Here is a 24,037-nt window from a genome sequence, read left to right on the forward strand (position 1 = left end):
ACTGCACCGTCCCCACCCTCGTGCAGTGTCAGGTCTGAGATGGAGCAGGGGCTGCTGCCACCGCTGGGGGACTGACACCCAAGAGGGGGTGTGCACAGCGCAGTGACACCCGGACAATACACCACTCTGTCTCCATCCCTTCACTCTGGTCTGCTTGGACTGTTCCTCCCTTTGCCTTGGAGAGCGCTGGGCACACCTCGCTTACTGGGCAATGTATACAGGTGCTAACAACCAGTGCCCTGAAGGATGTACCATGTACCAGAGAGCTGTTAATAGCCAACAGCTACCTAATGGCATGTATGAACTGATGGAGTTTGCAGTCCTGAGGGATATGGGGCAGGCAAAGAGTAAAGTCAGGACCCTGAAGTTTAGGAAAGCAAAATTCCAGCTTTTCAGGCAGTTAGTCAGTAGGATCCCCTGGGAAATCGCTCTCAGGTACAAGGGAGTAGAATGGAGCTGGCAGATCTTTAAGGACACTTTCCACAGAGAGCAAGAATTCTCAATCCCCAAGTGTAAGAAATCAGGAAAGGAAAGCAAGAGACCAGCATGGCTGAGTGGAGACCTGCTGGGCAAACTAAAGGGCAAGAAGGGAATGCACAGGCAGGGGAAGCAGGGACAGGGATCCTGGGATGAGTACAGGGACACTGCCCAGTTGTGTAGGGATGAGGTCAGGAAGTCCAAGGCATGGCTGGAGTTGAACTTGACAAAGGATGCAAAGAACAATAAGCAGGGCTTCTACAGGTGTGTCAGCCAGAAAAGGAAGTTCAGAGAAAGCGTACCCCCCTTGATGAGCAAGACTGGCAAACTGGTGACAACAGCCAAGGAGAAGGCTGAAGTACTGAACAAATTTTTTGCCTCAGTCTTCACTGGCATTCTCTCTTCCCACACCTCTTGAGGGGATGGCTGGCAAGATGGGGACTGGACCAGCAAAGTCCCTCCCACTGTAAGAGAAGATCAGGTTCGTGACCGCCTGAGGAACCTGAACATGCACAAGTCTATGGGACCTGATGAGACGCATCCCAGAGTCCTGAGGGAATTGGCTGATGTAGTTGCCAAGCCACTCTCCATCATATCTGAAAAGTCCTGGCAGTCAGGTGAAGTCCCTGCAGACTGGAAAAAGGGAAACACTACACCCATCTTTAAAAAGGGAAGCAAGGAGGACCCTGGGAACTACCGACCCGTCAGCATCACCTCTCTGCCTGGGAAGATCATGGAACAGAACCTCCTAGAAGCTGCGCTAAGGCATATGGAGGTCAGGGAGGTGATTGGAGACAGCCAGCATGGCTTCACCAAGGGCAAGTCCTGCCTGACCAACCGAGTGGCCTTCTGTGACGGAGTGACCACATCAGTGGACAAGGGAAGAGCTACCGATGTCATCTATCACGACTTCTCTAAGGTCTTTGACACGGTCCCCCACAATGTCCTTCTATTCTAAACTGGCGAGATAGGGATTTGATGGGTGGACTGTTAGGTGGATGAGGAATTGTTTGGATGGTCACATCCAGAGGGTAGTGGTCAATGGCTTAGTGTCCAGATGGAGATCGGTGACGAGTGGTGTCCTTCAGGGTCAGTACTGGGACCAGTACTCTTTAGTATCTTCATCAATGACACAGTGGGATTGAGTGCACCCTCAGCAAGTTTGCATATGACACCAAGCTGAGTGGTGCGATTGACATGCCTGAGGGACGGGATGCCATCCAGAGGGACCTGGACAAGCTTGAGGAATGGGCCCATGTGAACCTCATGAGGGTCCTGCACCTGGGTCGGGGCAACCCCTGGTATCAGCACAGGCTGGGGGATGAAGGGGTGGAGAGCAAGCCTGCAAGAAGAAGGAGTGGGGGGTACTGATGAATGAAAAGCTGGACATGAGCCGGCAACATGCGCTCGCAGCCCAGAAGCCAATCATGTCCTGGGCTGCCCCCAAAGCCGCGTGGCCAGCAGGGTGAGGGAGTGGATTCTGCCCCTCTGCCCTGCTCTGGGGAGACCCCCCTGCAGTGCTGCATCCAGCTCTGGAGCCCTCAGCACAGGAGAGTCATGGACCTGTTGGAGCGGGGCCAGAGGAGGCCCCAGCAATGCTCCGAGGGCTGGAACAGCTCTGCTGGGAGGACAGGCTGGGAGAGCTGGGGGGGTTCAGCCTGGAGCAGAGAAGGCTCCGGGGAGACCTTAGTGCAGCTGCCAGGGCTGAGAGGGGCTGATAAGAAAGATGGGGACAGACTTTTTAGCAGGGCCTGTAGCGATAGGACAAGAGGTGATAGTTTTAAACTAAAAGAGGGCAGGTTTAGACTAGATCTAAGGAAGAAATTTTTCACAAAGTGAGAGTGGTGAAACCCTGTCCCAGGCTGCCCAGAGAGGTGGTCGATGCCCCATCCCTGGAAAGATTCCAGGTCAGGTTGGATGGGGCTCTGAACAACCTGCTCTGGTTGAAGATGTCCCTGCTTATGGCAGGGGGGTTGGACTAGATGGCCTTTAAAGCTCCCTTCCAACCCAAAGTATTCTATGATTCTATGAGATTGCATCATTATTTAAATTTGCATTCTGCTGAGCAGCTGTCTGCATTCTCAATACCCATCTGGCAGGTGGCACGTACCAGCAGCTTCCCTTCCTTAGAAGAAAGGATGAAGCTCAAGCCCTCTGGAGGCTGAACCTCCTTGAGATTCATCCAGATCTGGGGAGGATGTGTAAGCAGTGCATGGGATTCACAGTGTGCTCAACCCTGCAGCCAGAGACTTGCTACTGGGGCTGAACACAGGTTTGACGTGGAAGTGTTAACAGGAAAGCTTGGAGCACTTTTATTCAGTGTCCTGGCTCACTTGGGAGGCCTGGCTTGGGAAGAAGGGTGGAACAGAGACATTTTGAACATAGCCTTATTTATTCTTCACTGGTAACTCCAGAAATTCTGGTTCCCTGTTAGGTGCAGAGTACAATTGCCAGCGTTCTCTGCTGTCAACATGGGGTTTCTACGGCCTTACTCAAGGCAAGGAAGGCCTCTTCTCTGCAAGTGTCGATATACCCATTTCAGGGATGGGCATTGGGACTCCTACATTGTAGCAAGAGGAGAAGAGTGAACTCACATGGAGTCGATAGCCTTTCCCCATATGGGAGCATCTTCTGAAATACCAAAAACTTCGTATTTTATCTGGACATGGGAGAGGAAGAGTTATGAGGAGATGTTCAAAGGGAGTTCAATCCCATGAAAATCATTGGTCCAAGGCATTGAGTTCTGCATGGATCACTTTATCCACGACCCTTTTGGGATACAGGGAGAAGGCAGCGAGTGCCCGATTGTTTGGGGCGCATGGCTGGAAAAGCCCTTCTCACATGGTCAGGTCCCTCTCTGCACTGGACAGGAGGCTCTCTGCAGAGAGTCTTTTCCCTCAACCCTTTTGGAGTTGGTGCACAGGTTATTAGCACCTGTATATATTACCCAGTAAGCAAGGTGTGCCCAGCGCTCTCCAAAGCACCCAGAGGATGGGAACTTTTGGCGCAAAATTAGTGTTTTACTGTGGACATGTTCTTTGTATCGCTTTTTAGGACTCCAAACGCTTTGAAGGGATTGATGTGGATTTTAAGGAACTGGCCTATGAAACCCAGAAAACCCCAAATGTAGTTGAGGCCACCAATAAACCAGGTCTGTCCCAGCAACTGGAGGACATTCAGAGTAGGTAGGTAGAACTTCAAAAATCCCAGGATTTTGGCAGAGACTGGAATCAACTCTAAGTTTGTTTAACCTGTGCTCCAAGGCTTTCTTCCTAGACTGTGCATTCCTTGCGTTCATAAGTCGCAGCATTTCTGATCTTTCTTGAGTCTTTTTATTTGCTATACATCACCCTGAAGCCCCCAGATTCAAGTCTGGCTTTGTGTATGTGAAAATTCTCATCCTGAATATTGATTTGCACCCATAAAAAGCTAGGCATTCGGCTGGTTCTAATAACACATGGCCTTGCTGCCACCCCAAATACAATGTCTTAAATATCTATTTGGCAGTCCAAGCAGGGATATCTGCAGCAGAGCTGAGCCCATGCTCTTTAACTTACAAAATTATCTCTGCTTGTATACCCTTGACACATGGTATAGCTAGACTCTGTGAGAAAGACTTAGTGTCCTGAGATGGATAGACTTCCCACTTAACATCTAGTCTGGACCACACTTAAAAGTTAATATGGTAGCTGTTGTGTCAGTAATAACTATCCATTTAAAATAAAGATTTTGTTTTATTTTTTAATCAGATAAGGCCTGCATTCTTCACAGAGGACTAGCTGCATGTTAGTTATGAACTTTGTAAGCGCAGCAGCGGTTTAGCATGTAAACACTGAAAGATTCATTTTAGATTGGAGCAAACAAGTTTCCTTTCAGGCTTTGCAAACACGAAAATCTGAGTAGGTCTGAATCAGACTTTAAAATGTGTCTCATTAGAATAAAAGCAGTTATGGAAACTTTCATGCCAGTGTGAAATCACCTGTGACAGTTATGAGCTTGTCTGAAACAGTAGGTCAGACTGCAAACCCTTTCGAGCCTCTTCTTCCACCTGTGTTTCTGCTTTTTTATGAGGCTTCTCTGACTCGTAAGCTGTTTGATCCTTGGGAGTAGAGAGAGATCTATGAGTTACTATGTGCTATGTTGATCTATCTGGAAAATGCTGTAGAGGACCAGCCTACAGGCTCAGCTCATGTCTGGCATTTCCCCATGGTAGGGGAGAATCTTCTTGATAATCCAAACTGTAACAGGGAATATGAAAGGATATTTATCCACCTGTCCTGGGCTCTGTTTATCTGCTTTGTCTCCTCAGGTTGTCTCTGTGTGAGAAGGCTTTGGCTGAATATTTGGACATGAAGAGGTTGGCCTTTCCCAGATTTTATTTCATTTCTTCTGCAGATTTATTGGATATTCTTTCCAATGGCACCAATCCACAGCTGGTAAGCCTTGTGCTGCAACACCTTTGCATTTTCCAGCTGTCAGTAATGTCATGGTGGAAGATGCTCCCTTGGGACTCTCCTGTAGCTTATCCTTTCTTGAGTGCTTTTCTCCCACCTTCACTTGGATTAATAATAATTCTTTCAGAGCTGGGCTTCATCTGTTGTCTTTAAAAGGTAACATGTGCACTGTATGGTGTTTGATCTAACCCTGGTGATGCTTGCAGATGGTTCTGAAAGTGCTGCACAGAGTAGAACTATGTTTTTGATGCCATAAACCCACCATTTTTGTTTGTGCTGGGATACAGTGAGGTTAGAGGAAACCATCTTTCTTGGGGATCTCAGCCAAAACTTGTTTCTGACCTTGGATCCCCAACCTGGGATGCCTCCAAATATCTGCTGTTGAAAAAGTGACAGTTTGGGCATTCAGATGTGGAAGTGTTGACAGATCATGGCTTGGAGAGGTCCTTTTTCTAGGTAGAAGACTACTCAGCCACTTCTTCCTTCCCCCAGGGGAAAAGCCTTTGGGATGTCCTGGTTAGAGAGGGAGACGAGCACAACCTGAAAGAGACGAGGCAGCTGGTGGTCAGACAGTGGCCATGGCCAAGGCAAGCAAGTAGATCTCTTGGGTTGCCATCCATCCCTGCCCAGGTCAGGGGCCAGGCTGGGTATCTGACCTCCTGCATTGGGTTTCTGGGCTGTCTGACTGAGGAGGCTTCTCCTCTCAAGGCTGTGTATCTTGGGATGGTACCTGAATGCCAGGTGTGGGGAAGTCATTCCAAATATACCATTCCTTCTGTTGACTTTGGTGGATTGCTGGGTCATCCTGTGGAGGAACTTGTAGTAACCTTCCTGTTTTAGGAATTGGCCTCACTGTGCTCTTGCCGCCATTCCCTAAGGAGTGTGGACATCTCCTATCCAGCAGTGGGCTGAGTTCATAGGATTCAGTCCCAAGCAGTTCTGCAGGTGTTTTTCCATACAGAGCGTAGCAGCGTTATTGTTAATCATTGGTGCTACAGGAGTTGCTGTCCTTAAACCATGGCCACTTTGCCTGGCAATGCTGTGCTCTGGCTGGCCTTGTTTGGGATGCATCATTTATCCTGAGGTTGGTATGTAAAACGAATTAAAATGTTCACAGCAAATGAAGACTGCTGGATAAGGAATATTTTCCTTATTCCATCTTTCAGTAGTGAATAGTCTCACCTTCTCAAAGCTTTTCATCAATTTCAGCATTCATTTGAGCACATGAATGGAGCAGGTTTGCACGTGCATTTGGAAATGCTGTTGTTTGCCACTAACCTTTAACAGTGCTTATATCTGTTTCTGCTGCTGGGTGATTTCAGCCTGTAGAATATCATAAATACTGTGGTGGGTTGACCCTGGCTGGACACCAGGTGCCCACCAAAGCTGCTCTATCACTCCCCTCCTCAGCTGGATGGGGAGAGAAAACATCACAAAAGGCTTGTGAGTTAAGATAAGGACAGGGAGAAATCGCTCACCAACTAGATCTCATGGGCAAAACAGACTTGCCTTGGGGAAAATTATTTTAATTTATTACTGGAAATCCATGGGGTTATGGGGTTATTATGAAAATCCATTGGGGTTTCCCTGCGCAGGTTCATATCCTGCCAACTACACCAATTTGTCACAAATGAGTGGTAGGGCCACTTAAAGAGTCACCACCAAAGATATCAGAAAGCGAATGATTTTAATATAGATTTGTAGAAAGGTACAACTTACTAGAATTTGATGGCAAGGTTCACTCTATTACTCACTTAACATGAGGTGTACAAAGAGAAACCAAGTTACAATTAGATTGGAATGATTTGCTCGTGGATCGTATTGGGTTAATGTAGCTTATATGTATATTGAGGAGAGAAAGTAGGGAAGACCCTCCTGTTGAGTCATGAGGTTCAGAGTGGACCGAAATCCACCCCTGGTCTCAGACTTGGTCAATGGTTTATGACTAAGGTTAGGTAAGGAAAGCAAAGGAATGCCCTCCTGTTGACTCACGAGGTTCAGAGTGGACCCCCATGCTTTCTGAAGTCCTTCTCAGAGAGGAGTCTAGGTGCGGCTGAATCCACTCCTAGTCCCAGACTTGGTCAACAGTTTATGACTAAAGTGATAGGGTATCAGGGATTCTGGTGTAGTGCTTGGTGCACTGACACTATTGAGATAAATTACAATATCAAATCATATAAAACTTAGTAACATAATTAACCTAAAACTTACTAAGATTAATGGTATTGAGATAAATCACAGTATTAAATCATAGCAACATACTAAGATCAGACACTTAAAGAATGATAAAGAAGAGACAAATATTTACAAAGGTATCTTTAAATGCCCCCCTCAAATTCAGTCGAATACTTGCATCGAATACTTTGCATCGCTCAACAGGTGCACAGGCGAGCCTCTGAGTTGATCAGGAACTTGAGGGTTCATGGGCTCCGAGAGGCATCCCACTCAGAGGGAGATGCTCGTTGCAGCCCACTGTGGTCCAGGAGAGCTCAAAGGGTCTCACTTGGGATGACTATTTATAGGACTGGGAGATGATTGACTTTAAGCATCAGTAAATTTCCATCCTTGACACAAATCATTTGTTGGTAATTGCTAGAATTCTTGACATCCCAGTGATGCTGGTACTGATCCACCCAAATCACGGCTAGATAAGATATGTTCCAAGGCTGTCTGGGGATGGTGAGTTACTCCCATTTATGCAAGAGTGCTTGGTATAGTCAAGGGGCCCTTAACCGCCAAACTCTCTGCTCCAAGGCCAAGGCTTATTGAGCAAGGGGCGGAGGGACTTGCACCACCACAATTACCAATCAAATCAGAGCAGGATAATGAGAAATAAAAAACAAATCTTAAAACACCTTCCCCCCACGTCCCCCTTCTTTCCAGGTTCAACTTCAGTCCTGAATTCTCTCCTTCCTCCCCCCGAGTGGCACATGGGGACGGGGAATGGGGGCTGCAGACATCACACGATGTCTCTGCTGCTCCTTCCTCCTCACACTCTTCCACTGCTCCGGCGTGGGGCCCTCCCTGGGTGTGGGTGGAGATCTGCTCCCCCGTGGAGCTCCATGGCCGCAGGGGCACAGCCAGCCTCCCCCTGGGCTTCCCCAGGGGCTGCCGGGGACCCTCTGCTCTGGCGCCTGGAGCCCTCCTGCCCCTCCTGCCCCGAGCCAGCGGCTGCAGGGCTGCTCCTCACACATACCCTCACTCATCTCTCCGGCTGCAATTGCTGTTGCCTTTTTTTCCCCCTTCTTAACTCTGCTGTCCCAGAGGTGCTGCCACCATCACCGATGGGCTCGGCCTTGGCCAGCGGCGGGTCTGTCTTGGAGCTGGCAGGCATCGGTTCTATTGGACATGGGGGAAGCTTCTGGCATCTTCTCACAGAAGCCGCCCCTGCAGCCCCCGCTACCAAAACCTGGCGACACAAACCCCATACAAATAGTAGTTGATTGATGGATACTCAAAATGGAGAGAAAAAAGCACAGCAAGCAAAGGAAAGATACTGTGTTGAAATGCTCTGTGGAGTCAGAAGAAATTCCTGACGTTTTCTGTTATTCAAAACTATTTGCAGTAAAATCAAAGCAAATGTCAAGTAGGGTCATATATGGGTACGCTCTCGGCATTTCCACTGTAGTTTCAAAGTCTGATAATTCCTAAAGGAGGATTAAATACACAATGATATTATCCTCTTGAGCTGGATGTTGAACTTGTGCAGATTCAGGTGTATTGAGGGCTCTGGTGGCAGGATTGCACCAAGTGCTGGAGTATGTCCAAAGCCCTGCAGGCTGGCCAAGCTCTGGGAATGGACACTGGGGATTTGTGAGTGGAAACTTCTAGATGTAAGAAAAGATTTCTGTGGTTTTCCTAAGATTTGAAAGGAGATACGTTTATCTGGGGGGAAGCTGAGTGCCCAGTACTTCTCAGAGGTACTGAGCACCTTCCAGGACTTGGCCCTGCTTGAGCATGTGTAAGAAGACTATCAAGCTACAAGACCTACAGAACAGCTTCTGAGAAGGAGTGTTGCAATTCTTTGTGAGTCAGTGAGGAAGAATTAAATGGACAAGTCCACCCATCTTTCTCTGAAAGCATTAGAGCACCAGGTGTGACAGGCTGTTCTCATTTCTCATCCCACCCATGGGAGTCTGTCCACCTCCCTGCCTCTAGCTGTCACTGAGAGAGGCAGCTCCTGTCTGGGACAGCTTTGTGAACTGGCCCTTGCCGTGGCAACATCAGTCCTGGGAGAAGCCTGCCTTTGTTGGCAGTGGTGTGTGACACATGCCGTGATTTAGTTGTGTGTTATGTAGTGATCTAGAAGAAGCGTTGGTGACCTGCTCAGCTCCCAGCAGGCAGGTGCTGATGTTGAGAGCCTGCAGCAGCGATGCTAGCATCTCCCTGTTGGCTCTTCAAACTCAACTGGGTGTGAAGAGGACAGGACTGAATTATTCTTTTCCTTCTGGAAGAATGCTTTTGGTCAAGATGGTGGTTTTTTAGAAGGACTGGGTTGTTGAGATGTTTAGCATGGGTCTTGGGCAGAAATAAAGATCTTTCTTCTCCACGGAGGAGAATTCAGGATTTTTCATTAGAACAAAATTGATTTCTAGTAGTGAAAAACCAGAGAGGTTCTTAGTGCAGAAAGTTCCACAGTGTGCTGAGAATAGGGGTGAGGCAATGGTTAGAGACCTCTCATCACTACACTACATGTAGGGAAACTGGAGCTAGGAGGTCATGCAGTGTTTGAATGTTTTCTGTGCTTTTGCCCTGCATGGGAGATTTCCCAATGGGGAAATATGGCTTATTAAGGTATATCTGTTTTCTAAGTTACGTAGAAGAAGGTGGAAGTATTGGGAGAGACAGCAAGAGGCTTGCCTTGGCAGTATTCTGGCCATATATGAGAAGATATGGTGCTACCAAGGTGTCCAAGATCATGCTTTGTGAACATGATTGTGCCTGTGACATGTATGGTGATCTCCATTCTGCTTGTCTTGTCTCAGTCGCTTTATTTATACAATTCCTTTTGCAGGTGCAACATCATCTTTCCAAACTCTTTGACAATTTGGCCAAGATGAAATTCCAGCTGGACTCTGAGCAAAAGCCAACCAAGGTTGGCCTGGGAATGTACAGTAGAGAGGAGGAATATGTCAGCTTCAGCGAACCCTGTGACTGCAATGGGCAGGTGAGAGGGAAGACCTTGTCTATCAAAACTGTCCAGTGGAGACTACTCTCCTGCCCCTTGTGTGGGCATCTGTTGCCAAGACTTCGCAGAGCTTCTGTACTCTTCCTTTATGCATGAGAAGGGCTGGAAGAGTTGGTGTGTATTTTAATTCCTCCTTACACCACAGCCCTTGGTCCCACTCTGAATAGGTCCTCACTTAAGGTGGGGCGTAGGTGCCATAGTCCATAGTGGGAGAAAAGGCTATGGCCTTTTCCTAATTGGGTTTTTTTGTTTGAATTTTTCTAAGATGCTTTGAAGGTTAGTCTTACAGATTGTTACAAATATCCTTAGTAAGGGAGGGGATGCAGATTGAAAATAGACTAATTTATGAGCTGGCAGGCCTCATAGAGAGGGCTTTAAACTAGATTTGAAGGGGGAAGGGGATAAAACCACGCTCACTAGAGATGAGCCTAGGGATGGTGTGCCAGAGTTGAAATCGATAGCCCAGCTCAAGTGCATCTACACCAATGCACGCATCATGAGCACCAAGCAGAAGGAGCTGGAAGCTATTGTGCAGTGGGACAGCTATGATGTAGCTGCCATCACAGAAACATGGCGGGATGCTTCTCATGACTGGAGTGCTGCAATGGATGGCTATAAGCTCTTCCGAAGGGATAGGCAGGGAAGGAGAGGCGGTGGGGTGGCTCTGTGTGTTAGGGAGTGTTTTGATTGTATAGAAATCAATGATTGTGAAGACCAAGTAGAGTGCTTGTGGGTAAGGATGAGGGAGAAGGCCAACGAGGCAGATATCTTGCTGGGAGTCTGTTACAGACCACCCAACCAGGACGAAGAGACAGATGAGACATTCTATAAGCAACTGGCAGAAGTCTCGCATTCGCTGGCCCTTGTTCTGGTGGGGAACTTCAATCTACCGGACATCTGCTGGAAGTATAACACGGCAGAGAGGAAACAATCTGGGAGGTTCCTGGAGTGTGTGGAGGATAACTTCCTGACACAGCTTGTGAGTGAGCCCACCAGGGGAGGGGCCCTGCTTGACCTGCTGTTTACAAACAGAGCAGGATTGGTGGTAGATGTGGTGGTCGGAGGCTGTCTTGGGCTTAGCGACCACGACATGATAGAATTCTCAGTTGTGAGCAAAGTAAGGAGAGGGGTCAGAAAAACTGCTATCATGGACTTCTGGAGGGCAGACTTTGGCCCGTTCAGGTCACTAGTTGAGAGAGTCCCTTGGGAGACAGTCCTGAAGGACAAAGGGGTCCAGGAAGGCTTCACAGCCTTCAAGAAGGAAATCTTAAAGGCGCAAGAGTAGGGGGCCCCAATGTTCCGTAAGAAGAGCTGGCGGGGAAGGCGACCGGCCTGGCTGAACAGGGAGATTCTGCTGGGACTCAGGGAAAAGAGGAGAGTTTATCACCTTTGGAAGGAGGGGCAGGCAACTCAAGAAGAGTACAAGGATCTCGTTAGGTCAAGCAGGGACAAAATTAGAAAGGCAAAAGCCCAGCTAGAGCTCAGTCTGGCCACAGTTGTAAAGGATAATAAAAAATGCTTTTACAAATATATTAACAACAAAAAGAGAGGCAAAGAGAATCTCCATCCCTTACTGGATATGGCGGGGAACATTGTCTCCAAGGACGAGGACAAGGCTGAGGTACTTAATGCCTTCTTTGCCTCAGTCTTTAATAGCCAGTCCAGGTATCCACAGGGTATTCAGCCCCCTGAGCTGGAAGATGGGGATGGAGAGCACAATAACCCTCCCATAATCCAGGAGGAAGCAGTTAAGGACATGTTAAACCACCTGGACACCCACAAGTCTATGGGGCCTGATGGGATCCACCCGAGAGTACTGAGAGAGCTGGCGAAGGAGCTTGCCAAGACACTCTCCATCATTTATCAGCAGTCGTGGTTAACAGGGGAGGTCGCAGAAGACTGTGACGCCACTGTGACGCCCATCTACAAGAAAGGCTGGAAGGAGAATCCTGGGAACTACAGGCCTTCAGCCTGACCTCCGTACCGGGGAAGATCATGGAGTGGTTGGTCTTGAGAGTGCTCATAGGGCATCTGCAGGACAATCAAGGGATCAGGCCCAGCCAGCACGTGTTCATGAAAGGCAGGTCCTGCTTGACCAACCTGATCTCCTTCTATGACCAGGTGACCCGCCTAGTGGATGAGGGAAAGGCTGTGGACGTTGTCTACCTGGACTTTAGTAAAGCCTTTGACAGCGTCTCCCACAGCATTCTCCTGGAGAAACTGGCGTCTTGTGGCTTGGACGGGTTTACTCTTCACTGGGTAAAGAACTGGCTGGATGGCCGAGCCCAGAGAGTTGTGGTGAACGGCGTTAAATCCAGCTGGCAGCTGGTCACAAGTGGTGTTCCCCAGGGCTTGGTTCTGGGGCCGGTCTTGTTCAATATCTTTATTGATGATCTGGATGAGGGGATCGAGTGCTCCCTCAGTAAGTTTGCAGATGACACCAAGTTGGGTGGGAGTGTTGATCTGCTGGAGGGTAGGAGGGCTCTGCAGAGGGATCTGGACAGGCTGGATCAATGGGCAGAGGTCAACTGTATGAGGTGTAATAAGGCCAAGTGCAGGGTCCTGCACTTCGGCCACAACCACACCATGCAACACTACAGGCTTGGGGAGGAGCGGCTGGACAGCTGCCCGGCGGAAAGGGACCTGGGGGTGCTGGTTGACAGCCGGCTGAATATGAGCCAGCAGTGTGCCCAGGTGGCCAAGAAGGCCAACAGCGTCCTGGCCTGTCTCAGCACTAGTGCGGCCAGCAGGAGCAGGGCAGGGATTGTGCCCCTGTACTCGGCACTGGTGAGGCCGCACCTTGAATCCTGTGTTCAGTGTTGGGCCCCTCACTACAAGAAGGACATTGAGGTGCTGGAGCGTGTCCAGAGAAGGGCAACGAAGCTGGTGTGGAGCACAAGTCTTCTGAGGAGCGGCTGAGAGAACTGGGGTTGTTCAGTCTGGGGAAGAGGAGGCTGAGGGGAGACCTCATCGCTCTCTACAACTACCTGAAAGGGGGTTGTGGCAACATGTGTGTTGGTCTCTTCTCCCAACTAACTAGGAGAGGAAATGGCCTCAAGTTGCACCAGGGGAGGTTTAGATGGGATATTAGGAAAAATTTCTTCACTGAGAGGGTGCTCAAGCATTGGAACAGGCTGCCCAGGGAGGTAGTGGAGTCGCCATCTCTGGAAGTGTTCAAAAAATGTGTGGATGTGGCACTTCAGGACATGGTTTAGGGGACACGGTGGCGCTGGATTAATGGTTGGACTTGATGATCTTGAAGGTCTTTTCCAACCTTAGTGATTTTGTGATTCTGTGATTCCATAGTACATCTGAATGGGTATCTTTTGAAAGAGAATGTTTTTTTACCTGTTTTCCAAGTCTTCCTTCTTTCATAGGATGAGTTAAAGTATGAAATTTAAGAATCAAACTACTGCTCAGCTTATCTGTCCCTGTTAGTTGCACCTTTCTCCATGGTCTATTATAAGAAGCTAAAGTACGTAATACCAGCTACTGAGCTCCCCAGTGTTGGAGCTTGCTTGCATTTTAACTATCTTTTCAGTGAGGGCTCTGCCTGTGAAATACTAAATTCAGCTGGAATTGTGTTCCCACATTTGGCAGCAGCTTTATCCTGCTGCTGGCAGATTGTGCCCAAGTCCCATGAATGATTCTGTCATGGCCTGGAGGTGGAATGCGCCAAACCAAATTACTCATCGGTGGAGTTCATTTTCATTTCTCCTATAGCTAGAGCTCAAGAAAAATCTGCCTTGTATTCTTGGTGTCTGGAAATAGATGCTAAACCTGCAGTACCGGCATCAGAGAAATCCACCCAGTCTGAAGGAGGCTGTGAGGCTTGTTTAACTCAAGAGCTGATTGTCCCGTTCCCTATCATCACTAATTACCAAAGGTGTTTAAGAAAAGCAAATGTGTTACTGTGATTTAATCTCTTCTGCAGGTTGAGGTCTGGCTGAATCATGTGCTAGACAGCATGAGGGCTACCGTGAGAGACGAGATGACGGAAGCTGTCATGGCTTATGAGGAGAAGCCGAGGGAACAGTGGCTCTTTGACTACCCTGCCCAGGTATCTGCCACTGCTCCTCATCTCCTCTCAGGCTGGCAAGTCGGAAAGGCATCTCTTGCCTTCCCCTTCAGTCCTGCCCTTCCCTTCTTTTAGTAACGGCCTGTAGCTGTGGATGGAGATGTTTCTGGCCTCTGCCGTGCTGCCCAGGAGGGAGGAAGAATGAGTTGTCCTTTATCCTGGCAATCTCCTGATGGAGTTTCCAGACTGAGCTCCATGCTCTGATTGGGGATCCAGGGAGGGTACGCTCTTGGTTGGGTTACACAGCCCAGGGGCTTGGGCAGTGCTTGCCGCACCCTGTGGTCACAGGAAGTCTGTATACCCAGAGGAGCAAGAGGTGCAGCAGGAAAACAAGGTGGTGAGGGCTAATGAGAGGAAAAGAGCCCTCAGGTGCACCTCTGACAACCTCATGGTCTCCAGCTCTTTCTCTTCTGCTGTGTCAAGCATGTGAAAGGTGCTGATTTACTAGTAAGTAGCTGCTAAATGTGTCTACCACTGAAGTGACATTTTAAATGAATGTCACAGGGCAGATCCCTGTTGTCCTGACTGCTGCTACTACTGTATGAAAAAAATACTTAATTTCATGTCACAGATACTTCATCCTTATCTCCCTGTGGATCAGACACTCTTGAATGGAGGAAGCTCTGGTGTTTTCTCTGATACTGAGCTGGCCCATTTCCCTAGGTGGCTCTTTCCTGCACCCAGATCTGGTGGACAACTGAGGTTGGGATTGCCTTCGCCAGGGTGGAGGAAGGCTACGAGAATGCGATGAAGGAATACCACAAGAAGCAAGTGACCCAGCTGAACACCCTCGTTACCATGCTGATTGGGCAGCTCTCCAAGGGTGACAGGCAGAAAATCATGACCATATGCACCATCGATGTGCATGCTCGGGATGTGGTGGCAAAGATGATAGCACAGAAGGTTTGTGTTCACAACTCAGCATGGTCTTATGTTAGTGTTGGAACAAGGGTTACAGGAGTGATAGGCCAACCACAGGCCATTCAGATCACTGCCTGTCTCAGTGGGAGACACACAACTAAATTTACTTCTACAATGTGTTTGCAGTGAGGAGGCAGAAAGCCCCCGTAAGCCTGCAGTGCTGTTCTGCATCATGGCCATGCAACACCCAGGGGTTTGTACTTGCCACAGATTCACACCAGGAGTGAGAGTGTGGCCCTGTGTCCTGGCCAAGGCATGTGTTGGTGGGTGATGGTGGTGTGTTGGGAAGTTGCTGGATACAGTCTGTTACGGCTTCATAAAGTACGAAAAAGCATTTGGGCTTTTCTTTTCATAGCCTCCTTGGTCTGGTGTGGGGCCACAGGGACTCCTTTGGGACTCCCTTGTCCTGCACACCTCTCCCACACTACTCCCCTGTCCTTGACACGGTGCCAAGTGTCCAGCCCTGCAGCTGGGTGGGAAGGTGCCCTGAGTGTGCTGGGTTGTGGCTCTACCCTCATCTGTGTCCTCTCAAGAGGCGGCCAGGCTGCTCACAGGGTTTCTTGGCTTCAAGGCTCATCTGGGTTTGGTGGTGCCTTGGCCCAATTTGTGGTGAAGTAGCCCATCTGCTGGGCCTGCCTGCTGGCTGTGAGAGAGCACTGGCCATGGCTGTCCTTGCCCCCTTGTCCCTAGCCTGTTCCCATGGTGCTGTCTGTGGCCCCTTCCCTGTCTAGACAGCCTCTGCTCCTTCTCTCACCCTGTTTGCATTATAAAAGCCTCTTCATGGCTTGCTGCTTCTTAATTCTCCTCTGCAATAGCCTTTTCGTGCTACTTTTTTCTTGGGTATTTTCTTATTTCTCTTCCACTGAAGTGGTCACTAATTTGGTTCCTACCCACTAATGATGGGATATGGGGATGTGACATTTTTGACTGCATTGCAGGGTGGTGACCTTCCTCACCCCACCTGCCTTTGCAGTGAAAATCATTCCATCCCTGATGAAAACTCTGCCACAGTCACCGTTTTGGCACCGGAGCAGTGTGTGCCTGGCATCCCTGGCCTTCCCGTGATGCTGCTTGTGGGTGTGTTGCAGGTGGACAACGCCCAGGCGTTCATTTGGCTGTCACAGCTCCGGCACAGATGGTCAGAAGAGGAGCGGCACTGCTTTGCCAACATCTGCGATGCTCAGTTCCTGTACTCCTACGAATACCTTGGCAATACCCCTCGGCTTGTGATCACTCCACTGACCGACAGGTAAGCCCCTGGGAAACACTGTCATGGTTGGGCTTTGCCACACAGTCAGAGAGAGCTGCCAACCAAAGATGGATTTAATTTGGTCACCTGCATCCTTCTTGTTCTTTCTTCGTGGCCTAGCAATCCGGTGGCAGAGCTCTACCTCTCCACTGGTTTGTGATTTGATGGCGGTACTCTCTGGGGTTTCTGTGCCTGTCCCAGGGTGGGATTCAGCTCACAGATTAAGATGCTCACCTCTGGGTGTCTGCCTGTGCACAGGATGTCCACACCCCATAGAGTTGATGAGTCTAGAAAGCTTTCATCCCATCTTGAAGTAGATATATACCGCTTGCTTCAGTTGTCTTCAATGGGGACACCTTGGGTGACCTGAGATGCTCTGCGTTGTCCTGCCTGGCTTCCAGCTGCCAATCCAGAAGTGTGCAAGTCTTCTGTGGACCCCTTGTCATAACTTTAGACCCTATGTGACATTTTAGTGGCCAGGAGCATCTCAGGCGGCTCTAGTCACCCATGTTAGTCAGCTGAGCATGCAAGGCTCCCTTGCATGATCGGGTTTTGTTGGCCGTATTGACTACAGCTGGGTGGTTTATACTGGGAATGCAGGCACTCACATGTGGGCACCTCCCTGATGTCTGTCATCAGCATGATGGAGAAGCTTTGGGGCTTGCTGCAGCACTGAGTGGGATCTGAGGCCAGATCCTACAGGCCATCTGAGCAGCTTTCTGTCAGTCACAGGGAAAGGAATGCTTTGGGCTGAAGAGCACTGGGAAGCAAGAGGAAGGTCTTTCATAAAAGCCAACCTTTTTCCATACTATCTGGGACAAGCCCAGTATCAATAAGTGGTATGAGGAACCAAAGAAAGCACAACCCTGGGTGTGAAGAGCTTGGCACACGCTGTTGAGAGGCAATGAGTGTCTTTTGGAGAAGGCACAGCTGGGCAGAGGTGGTAGATTAATGCCCAAGAGGACTTACATCTCCCACACGCACTTCTGCTCATGTGTTGCTTTGCAGAAGAAAGGCTCTCCTGAGTGCAATGCCCTGGTGCTATTCCTCTGCAACCCAGCAGTGACTTGTTGGACCAAGTCTTAGTCTCTTTCCTTTTTTCCTTCATCCTTTGCTGTGAAAGATGTTACATCACCCTGACCCAGTCGCTACACCTGATGATGAGTGGAGCACCTGCAGGCCCTGCAGGCACTGGCAAGACAGAGACTACGAAAGATTTGGGGCGAGCCCTGGGCATCATGGTGTACGTGTTTAACTGCTCTGAGCAGATGGACTACAAGGTACTGCTCCTACCTTGGCCGCAGTGACGTCAAGTGGGGCTGGGGGTACTTGGGACGCCATGAAACTTGGGAGTAATCCAGCTGAGATCACTTTGATCCATCACCTACCCTCAAATCCATGCTACGTTCCTTTCTGGGCACCTTCTTCTCCTCCTCCTTTTTCTTCTCCAAGATTTGCACAAGGTTCTTCAGGAGGCAGAGACCCGAACTGTCCTCTCTGCCTCCTTACCCCTTTCCCTTCCTTTCCAGAGTTAGATTCCATGTGAAATGCTTCAAAAATTTTGGACTGTTCAGTTGAGACCGAGGCTGTGCTGGTACTTCGACCCTGGTAGTTTCTTCTTGGCATGCTTTCAGGCTGGCAGGCCCTGGCATGGGAAGGGACCTGTCCTGGATTTCTCAGGATCCCCTCCCAGAATAAAAATGTGCTGAACCTTCAGCCGCTGCAGAACGATGGATTGTTAGGCTGAGCCTTGCTCTCTGCCGGTCTGGCACGGTGCAGTGATTTTGGTGGCCTTGGATCATATTATATTCAGCTTATGGGCTCTCCCAGGAAGCGGGGCCGTCAGTAATTCAGCACAGGTGACCTTTAAATGAAACTAGTGCACAGATATATCGAGAAAGTGCAATTAGCAAATCAAGTGGCAAACTGTGCAGAGCTATAAATATTATAATTGAGTTGTGCCTGCTGTTTCCATGCACTTTTCTAAATACCCACAATAGACTGTAAATTGCTATAAATAAATAGGCTGGGAAATAAAATCAATTTTTTGCTGGAGTTGATCCCATTTGTGATTTCACTCTCGTAATCTTTTTTTTAATTTTTTTTTTTTTTCCAGTCTTGTGGGAATATTTACAAAGGTCTTTCCCAGACAGGAGCCTGGGGCTGTTTTGATGAATTTAACAGGATCTCAGTTGAGGTCCTTTCTGTGGTTGCTGTACAGGTAAGTGGAGAAATGCTTGTAAATAAATACAAACAAGGCAGAGCTGTGCGGCAGCCTTTGGAGCAAAGGTAAATATGGAAAATGTGTGTTGCCGTTTTCAGTTCTGTGTGTAGGCAGGTGAGGGATTATATCCCAAGATTAATCACATGAATATCACAGCACTGAAAAAATGTAGCAGTTATATGCTGCAAACATTTTTGTCACTTCTTTTCTTCCCCCAGCTGCAGCATTTCTGTTGAGGCAATTTTTTGTAGGTTCATTCCTAGATCAGCATACAATGTGGCTCTGTACCTATTCCTCCTAAGGAAGACACTCGTGTCGTTAATGTGCTGTGAGATAACTGCAGCACGTCATTTTAAGGAGGAGAGTTGCCTTGACTTTGGTGACTCAGCCTGCCAGGTAGGGAATAATTTTGACAGAGGGAAAGGCTGGTGTTTGGGGCAGATCCATGGCCCGCTGGACTTCTGGGAGTTACTTATTGCCTCCTGTCAGGCACAGGTTATTTGTCATATTCAGCAAATCGTAATACATTCAAGATTAATTTTCTTAACCCTTACCTGTCACCAAGGCTGTGCAGTCTTCTTTCCTTCCTTCTCTTTTCATATGGCTGTAGATTTAATTCCAGTGTCTGTAATGAGGGCTCTGCGAAATGGTTTTGGAGGGTATTCCCGGCGGAGTGGCGTAATTCCTGGGAGCAATGCATGTGCCCATGGGTGCAGCGCGGTGCTCCCAAAAGCTGGTGCCAGCTGGGTGACTCTCGTAACTGGAACCTGCAGCAGATCTGCCGCCCTTGCTTACGTACTTGCCGAGGATACCCTGGCAGCGTGGGATTAAAGCTAGGAGAGGGCTGTGTGAGCTGTGCCCAGCTATGCAGAGGTGTTTTCCCTGTAGAATGACTTCTCATCTCCTCTGTCGTTTAACTGTTTGGTGCATTTTATTGGTGAATCTCGTGTGAAGCACAGCACCAGTCCTTGGAGAAGGGCTGGAAAGGAGACTGCTCTCCCCATCATGCTAGAGAGTCTTGTTCTCTTCTGCCTATATATAAATCTGGCGCTTTGCAGACTCCTTCCCTTCCTCTTACTGGCCCATGAGGAAATCTGGAATTATTTTATACATGGGAAAGGACTGCAGGAGGAGAGGCGTTCCGTACCCTGGTTGTGCATGCCCAGTGGGTGGTGAAGGGGCACCCAGGGTAAGTGCTGCTGGTGTGAATCCCCTCTGGCAGGGGCTGAAATCTGGGGCAGCCCAAATATAACCATGGGGAAGCAGGGTGAGAACAGGCCCTTCTGCCTCTTCTGGCTCTTGCTTTGAAGGAGAGCTGGGTCTGGATGTTGTTCAGATCCTAAATCTCATTATTATCATCTGAAAATGCCAGGTAAATCCAGCTACCAGGGGAGTTTGAGCAGAGGGTGGGTGCTCAGCTGCACTGTCCAGACCAAGACAGCTCTGACATGGGCAGAACTGAAAGTTTTGAGCCTTGGGGTTTCTACACTTTTGTAAATATTTCAGTCAAAGACATTGTTCTGAACACCTCCATGAACTCCTCATTCTTCTCATCTCTTTCACTCATAATTGGTGCCTTATGTGACGTCCCAAAGAAGCCCCAGGAGGGTACAGGAGTTTATGTATCGTTCCCTCTCAATTTCTCTTCCATCAGGTTCTAGTTTAAAGTTGTCATTGAAAAAAGTCTTTGAGGATCTTAAAATAAAAAGGGAAGCTGAACAAAAGAAACCCAGATATGACTCAACTGCTAATGATTCCCTCGCTCCTAGCTGGAGCATGGCATCTGAAGAAAGCAGCATGGCTGTCATTCCATCATCGTGTCTCCTGGCTGCTATTAGGAGTGTAACCATGGTGATGTTTAATTGGCTGTCTTAGTCATGCAGCTAATGTCGATGTGGTTCCTTACAGAGAAAAATTCGATTAATTGCTTAACTTTAAGATGGGAAACAGCAGTAAGGTTAGAGTAGTGAATATAGAGAGAGTTCTTCTTCACTGAAGTGCTGTTTGCAGAAAGGTGATCTAGCTTTAATAAACTTGCTCTCTTTGGAAGGTGAAGAATGAGAAGAACAAAGCTGCAATCAGGCAAATATAAAAAACAATGTACTATTAATGAACGAAGGTGTCAGGGGAGGTTTTACAGCTTCTGCCTTGTGGTTTTGGTTTTAAATTAAGCGTCCATGTCCCCAAATCTTTAAAAGTGATATCAAGTGATCAGTGTGCAATTGAGCTGAGGCCAAGTTTATTGGGAAATGCTGCTTCTTTTCTGGGCCTAGTCAAGGGACAGAGCAGGCCGAGGAGGGTTTTTTGGGATGTTGTGAAGAGCAATGATGCATGGGGAGAGGTGAAGACGGGTGAAGGGAATCAGGGACCCATGTAGTGTCAGACTCTTGGGAGTCCATTTGGGTGTTGGCTGCGTTGTGGACACCTGGACAGCTCTGCATCTCATCTCATCCATCTGGCCTCCCACTAGGAGGGAAATTCAAAGAGATGATTTAGCCTTTGGTGGTGTGTTTGCTGTAAGATGTGCTGAGAAGTGTCCTACGGGTGATGTCAGAAGCCAAAGTGAGAGATGCAGGCAGCATTGGGAGCGTTTCCTGCTCCTGAATTGCTCTTCCCAACCCACGTCCCTCATTTTGTTATGGAGCACAGGTGCAGATTCTTGCGACTCCTTTGCACTTTGACTGCCCAGTCTCTTCAGCTCTCTTTTCTGCTTTGTCAGGGTTTGATTGTGATGGGAGATTGATATTGCCATACAGATTTACTCCAAACAGTGTATAAAGCTTTATGTGGCCAGTAAAAGAAAAAAAAACAAACAGTGGTAAGCTCCAGTTGTCATGGGGCCAAGTGTAAGGAAGGCAGCATTGCTGTCTGATGTGTTTTTCATAACTGAACACCGATACCATAATGCTGTCTTGGTTTCTAGGTTAAGAGTGTGCAGGATGCAATACGGGAGAAGAAGAAATCCTTCAATTTTCTTGGAGAAGACATTAACTTAGTACCCTCAGTAGGCATTTTTATCACCATGAACCCTGGTTACGCAGGGCGAACTGAGCTACCTGAGAATTTAAAAGCTCTCTTCAGGTGAGTCCAGGTCAGGGTTTGTGACCTGTATTATAAGTCTGGCAGAAATTGCCTTTTGGAACATCCAGGCTTGACTTAATGTCTTTGGGGAATTCATTTGCATTGGAGATTCACAGATAGTTTCTGACTTCTGCAACAAGTCTAGGAATGCACAGGCAGGGCGAATGAGCTCTGTCCCTTGCAACGGGAAAGGCAGAGTGTGACCTGGCTCATAGGAGAACACCTGGAAGATAAAGCTGCAAATCCACTGCCCCTAAGACCTGTAGTCAAGAAACACTTGTTCTGCAATCTTTTCTTGCCTGTCTTTTTAGGCCATGCGCGATGGTTGTGCCAGACTTTGAGCTGATCTGTGAAATTATGTTGGTGGCCGAGGGATTCATTGAGGCCCGGGCATTAGCCAGGAAGTTCATTACTCTTTACCAACTCTGCAAAGAGCTCCTGTCCAAGCAGGTGAGCCCTCTTCTGTGGCTGAGTAGTACAGTGAAGCCTGTCGATCTTCAAAACCAGCAGTAATGTGGTACTCTGCTGCTCAGCTCCATGGCTAAAGCATCACAGCTTTTATTTAATGACTTCATTTGCACTAGCTGCTGGGAGAAGAGAAAGTTTGTGATCATCAAGCAATGAAATTTTCAGACTGCTTTACTACAGGATCTGCAGAGACAAAAACACTTGACCGGCTGCATTAAAGGGAGATATCTTTCAGTGGGCTCAAGTGACACCACGTTTGGGGTAGTATTCAGTGACCCTTTGCTTTCGAGTCTCTTAGTTCCTATTGATCCTCCTGCTTGCAAGAGTTTTACAATGTCTGACCCTCTCTGAGTTCAGCCTAACGCTTCCAGGAATTGTCAGGTGTTGACCAAGTAGGGTCACTTTCAGTGCGAAGCAACTCAGATTTTCCTTGTCACCATTTGCATAGATCAAAGCTGGATCCAGAGAAGAGCTGAATCAGGACTCCACGTGGAAAACCTGATCTTGGCTGAGCCAGCATGAGGCTGGGTGGGAGATGCCTTGTCACAGAAACTTTGTGCTGAGTCTTGGAGGTCTTGGTGGAAGCCGTGACCTCCCACACAAAGCAGTCAGCTGTTGGGCTGTGCTCGCAAGGGTGTTAATAGAGTAGAAATATAGGGAGTTGTTTGTTGGCTTGAGAGTTCCTTTCAGGCCTTTTTGTGGTCTTTTTTCATCAATGTCTTTACTGGCCCCTGCTCTGGGACAAAACATGCCTGGTAACCTTGTGACAGGCAGGATGGAGAAACTTGGGTATTTGAGGCCTCACAGTGGACTAACAAACCTTTCACATTGGTAGCTCCTGCAGATCCAGGGGTCCGGTTGGCCTTGCTTTACCTGCATCATGATTTAGGTGAAATAAATTGCTTAGGTCCCTGGAATGCGAGTCCTACTGCTGTCTTACTGGCAACTGTGAGCCCATGTGATGATATAAACAGCTGAATTATTTGACTGTCTAATACTGTCCTTAACAGGAATCTCACCTGTTGAAATGGCAATCAAGTAACTCAGGCTGGTGGAGGTTTCTGGCCACAATACAAATAATGGATTTGGATGTATTTCCACTGCTGACTTGTCTGGCTTTTTGGAGATGCTGGTTCTTTGCCCTACATGGTGATGGACTGTCTAAGCATAAATTCATTGCTCCTTTTTTTCTTCCTCTTGTATAGGATCACTATGACTGGGGCTTGCGTGCTATCAAGTCAGTGCTAGTTGTTGCTGGCTCCCTCAAGAGAGATGACCCAGAGCGACCCGAAGACCAGGTTCTGATGCGTTCTCTTCGCGACTTCAACATCCCCAAGATTGTGACTGATGATGTGCCAGTGTTTATGGGGCTGATTGGGGATCTTTTCCCTGCGCTGGATGTGCCTCGGAAGCGTGACCTGAATTTTGAGTCATTTGTGAGGCAGGCTGTGCTGGACCTCCGGCTGCAGGCTGAGGACAACTTTGTGCTCAAAGTAAGACCAAATGATCTTCTGCTGTACCTACACTGCCATCAAATCATTTGGGTTTTCTCAACCAACTTTGTTTCTACAAGAGGGCTCTGCACAATATTCCCCTTGCAGGAAGACCTTGATGGAGGACCATCAGCTATGCTGGGTCTGATGCAGTTACACTTGTCCCTAAAGCCAACACTGGGTTGGTCCCTGAGCTTACAAAGAGGCTAACTGTTGTAGGCTCATGAAAGTGTGGCCATGTCGTGGTTTAACCCCAGCCAGCACCTAAGCCCCACGCAGCCACTCGCTCACTTCCCCCCTGTAGGATGGGAGAGAGAATCAGAAGAGTAAAAGTGAGAAAAGTCATGGGTTGAGATAAAGACAGTTTAATAGGTAAAGCAAAAGCTGCGCACACAGCAAAGCAA

The 24,037-nt window shown here is 48.4% G+C and overlaps 1 protein-coding gene across 1 annotated transcript in view; it reads left to right on the plus strand.

Annotated features, from left to right (window-relative positions):
* The window catches only part of DNAH9 (dynein axonemal heavy chain 9), a gene marked incomplete at both ends in the record, with an annotated part of 208,231 nt that overhangs the window by 24,328 nt on the left and 159,866 nt on the right, over positions 1-24,037 (plus strand). Inside the window, 11 exons of the mRNA XM_082008261.1 lie at positions 3,532-3,662; positions 4,787-4,913; positions 9,946-10,098; positions 14,054-14,179; positions 14,861-15,100; positions 16,207-16,367; positions 17,491-17,647; positions 18,484-18,588; positions 21,515-21,672; positions 21,984-22,122; positions 23,346-23,633. Of these exons, the coding sequence (XP_081864387.1) occupies positions 3,532-3,662; positions 4,787-4,913; positions 9,946-10,098; positions 14,054-14,179; positions 14,861-15,100; positions 16,207-16,367; positions 17,491-17,647; positions 18,484-18,588; positions 21,515-21,672; positions 21,984-22,122; positions 23,346-23,633 (1,785 nt within the window). The remainder of the gene's footprint in view (positions 1-3,531; positions 3,663-4,786; positions 4,914-9,945; positions 10,099-14,053; positions 14,180-14,860; positions 15,101-16,206; positions 16,368-17,490; positions 17,648-18,483; positions 18,589-21,514; positions 21,673-21,983; positions 22,123-23,345; positions 23,634-24,037) is intronic.

This window comes from Phaethon aethereus (genome assembly GCF_964289735.1).
Source record: "Phaethon aethereus genome assembly, chromosome: 18".
Lineage (NCBI taxonomy): Eukaryota > Metazoa > Chordata > Aves > Phaethontiformes > Phaethontidae > Phaethon > Phaethon aethereus.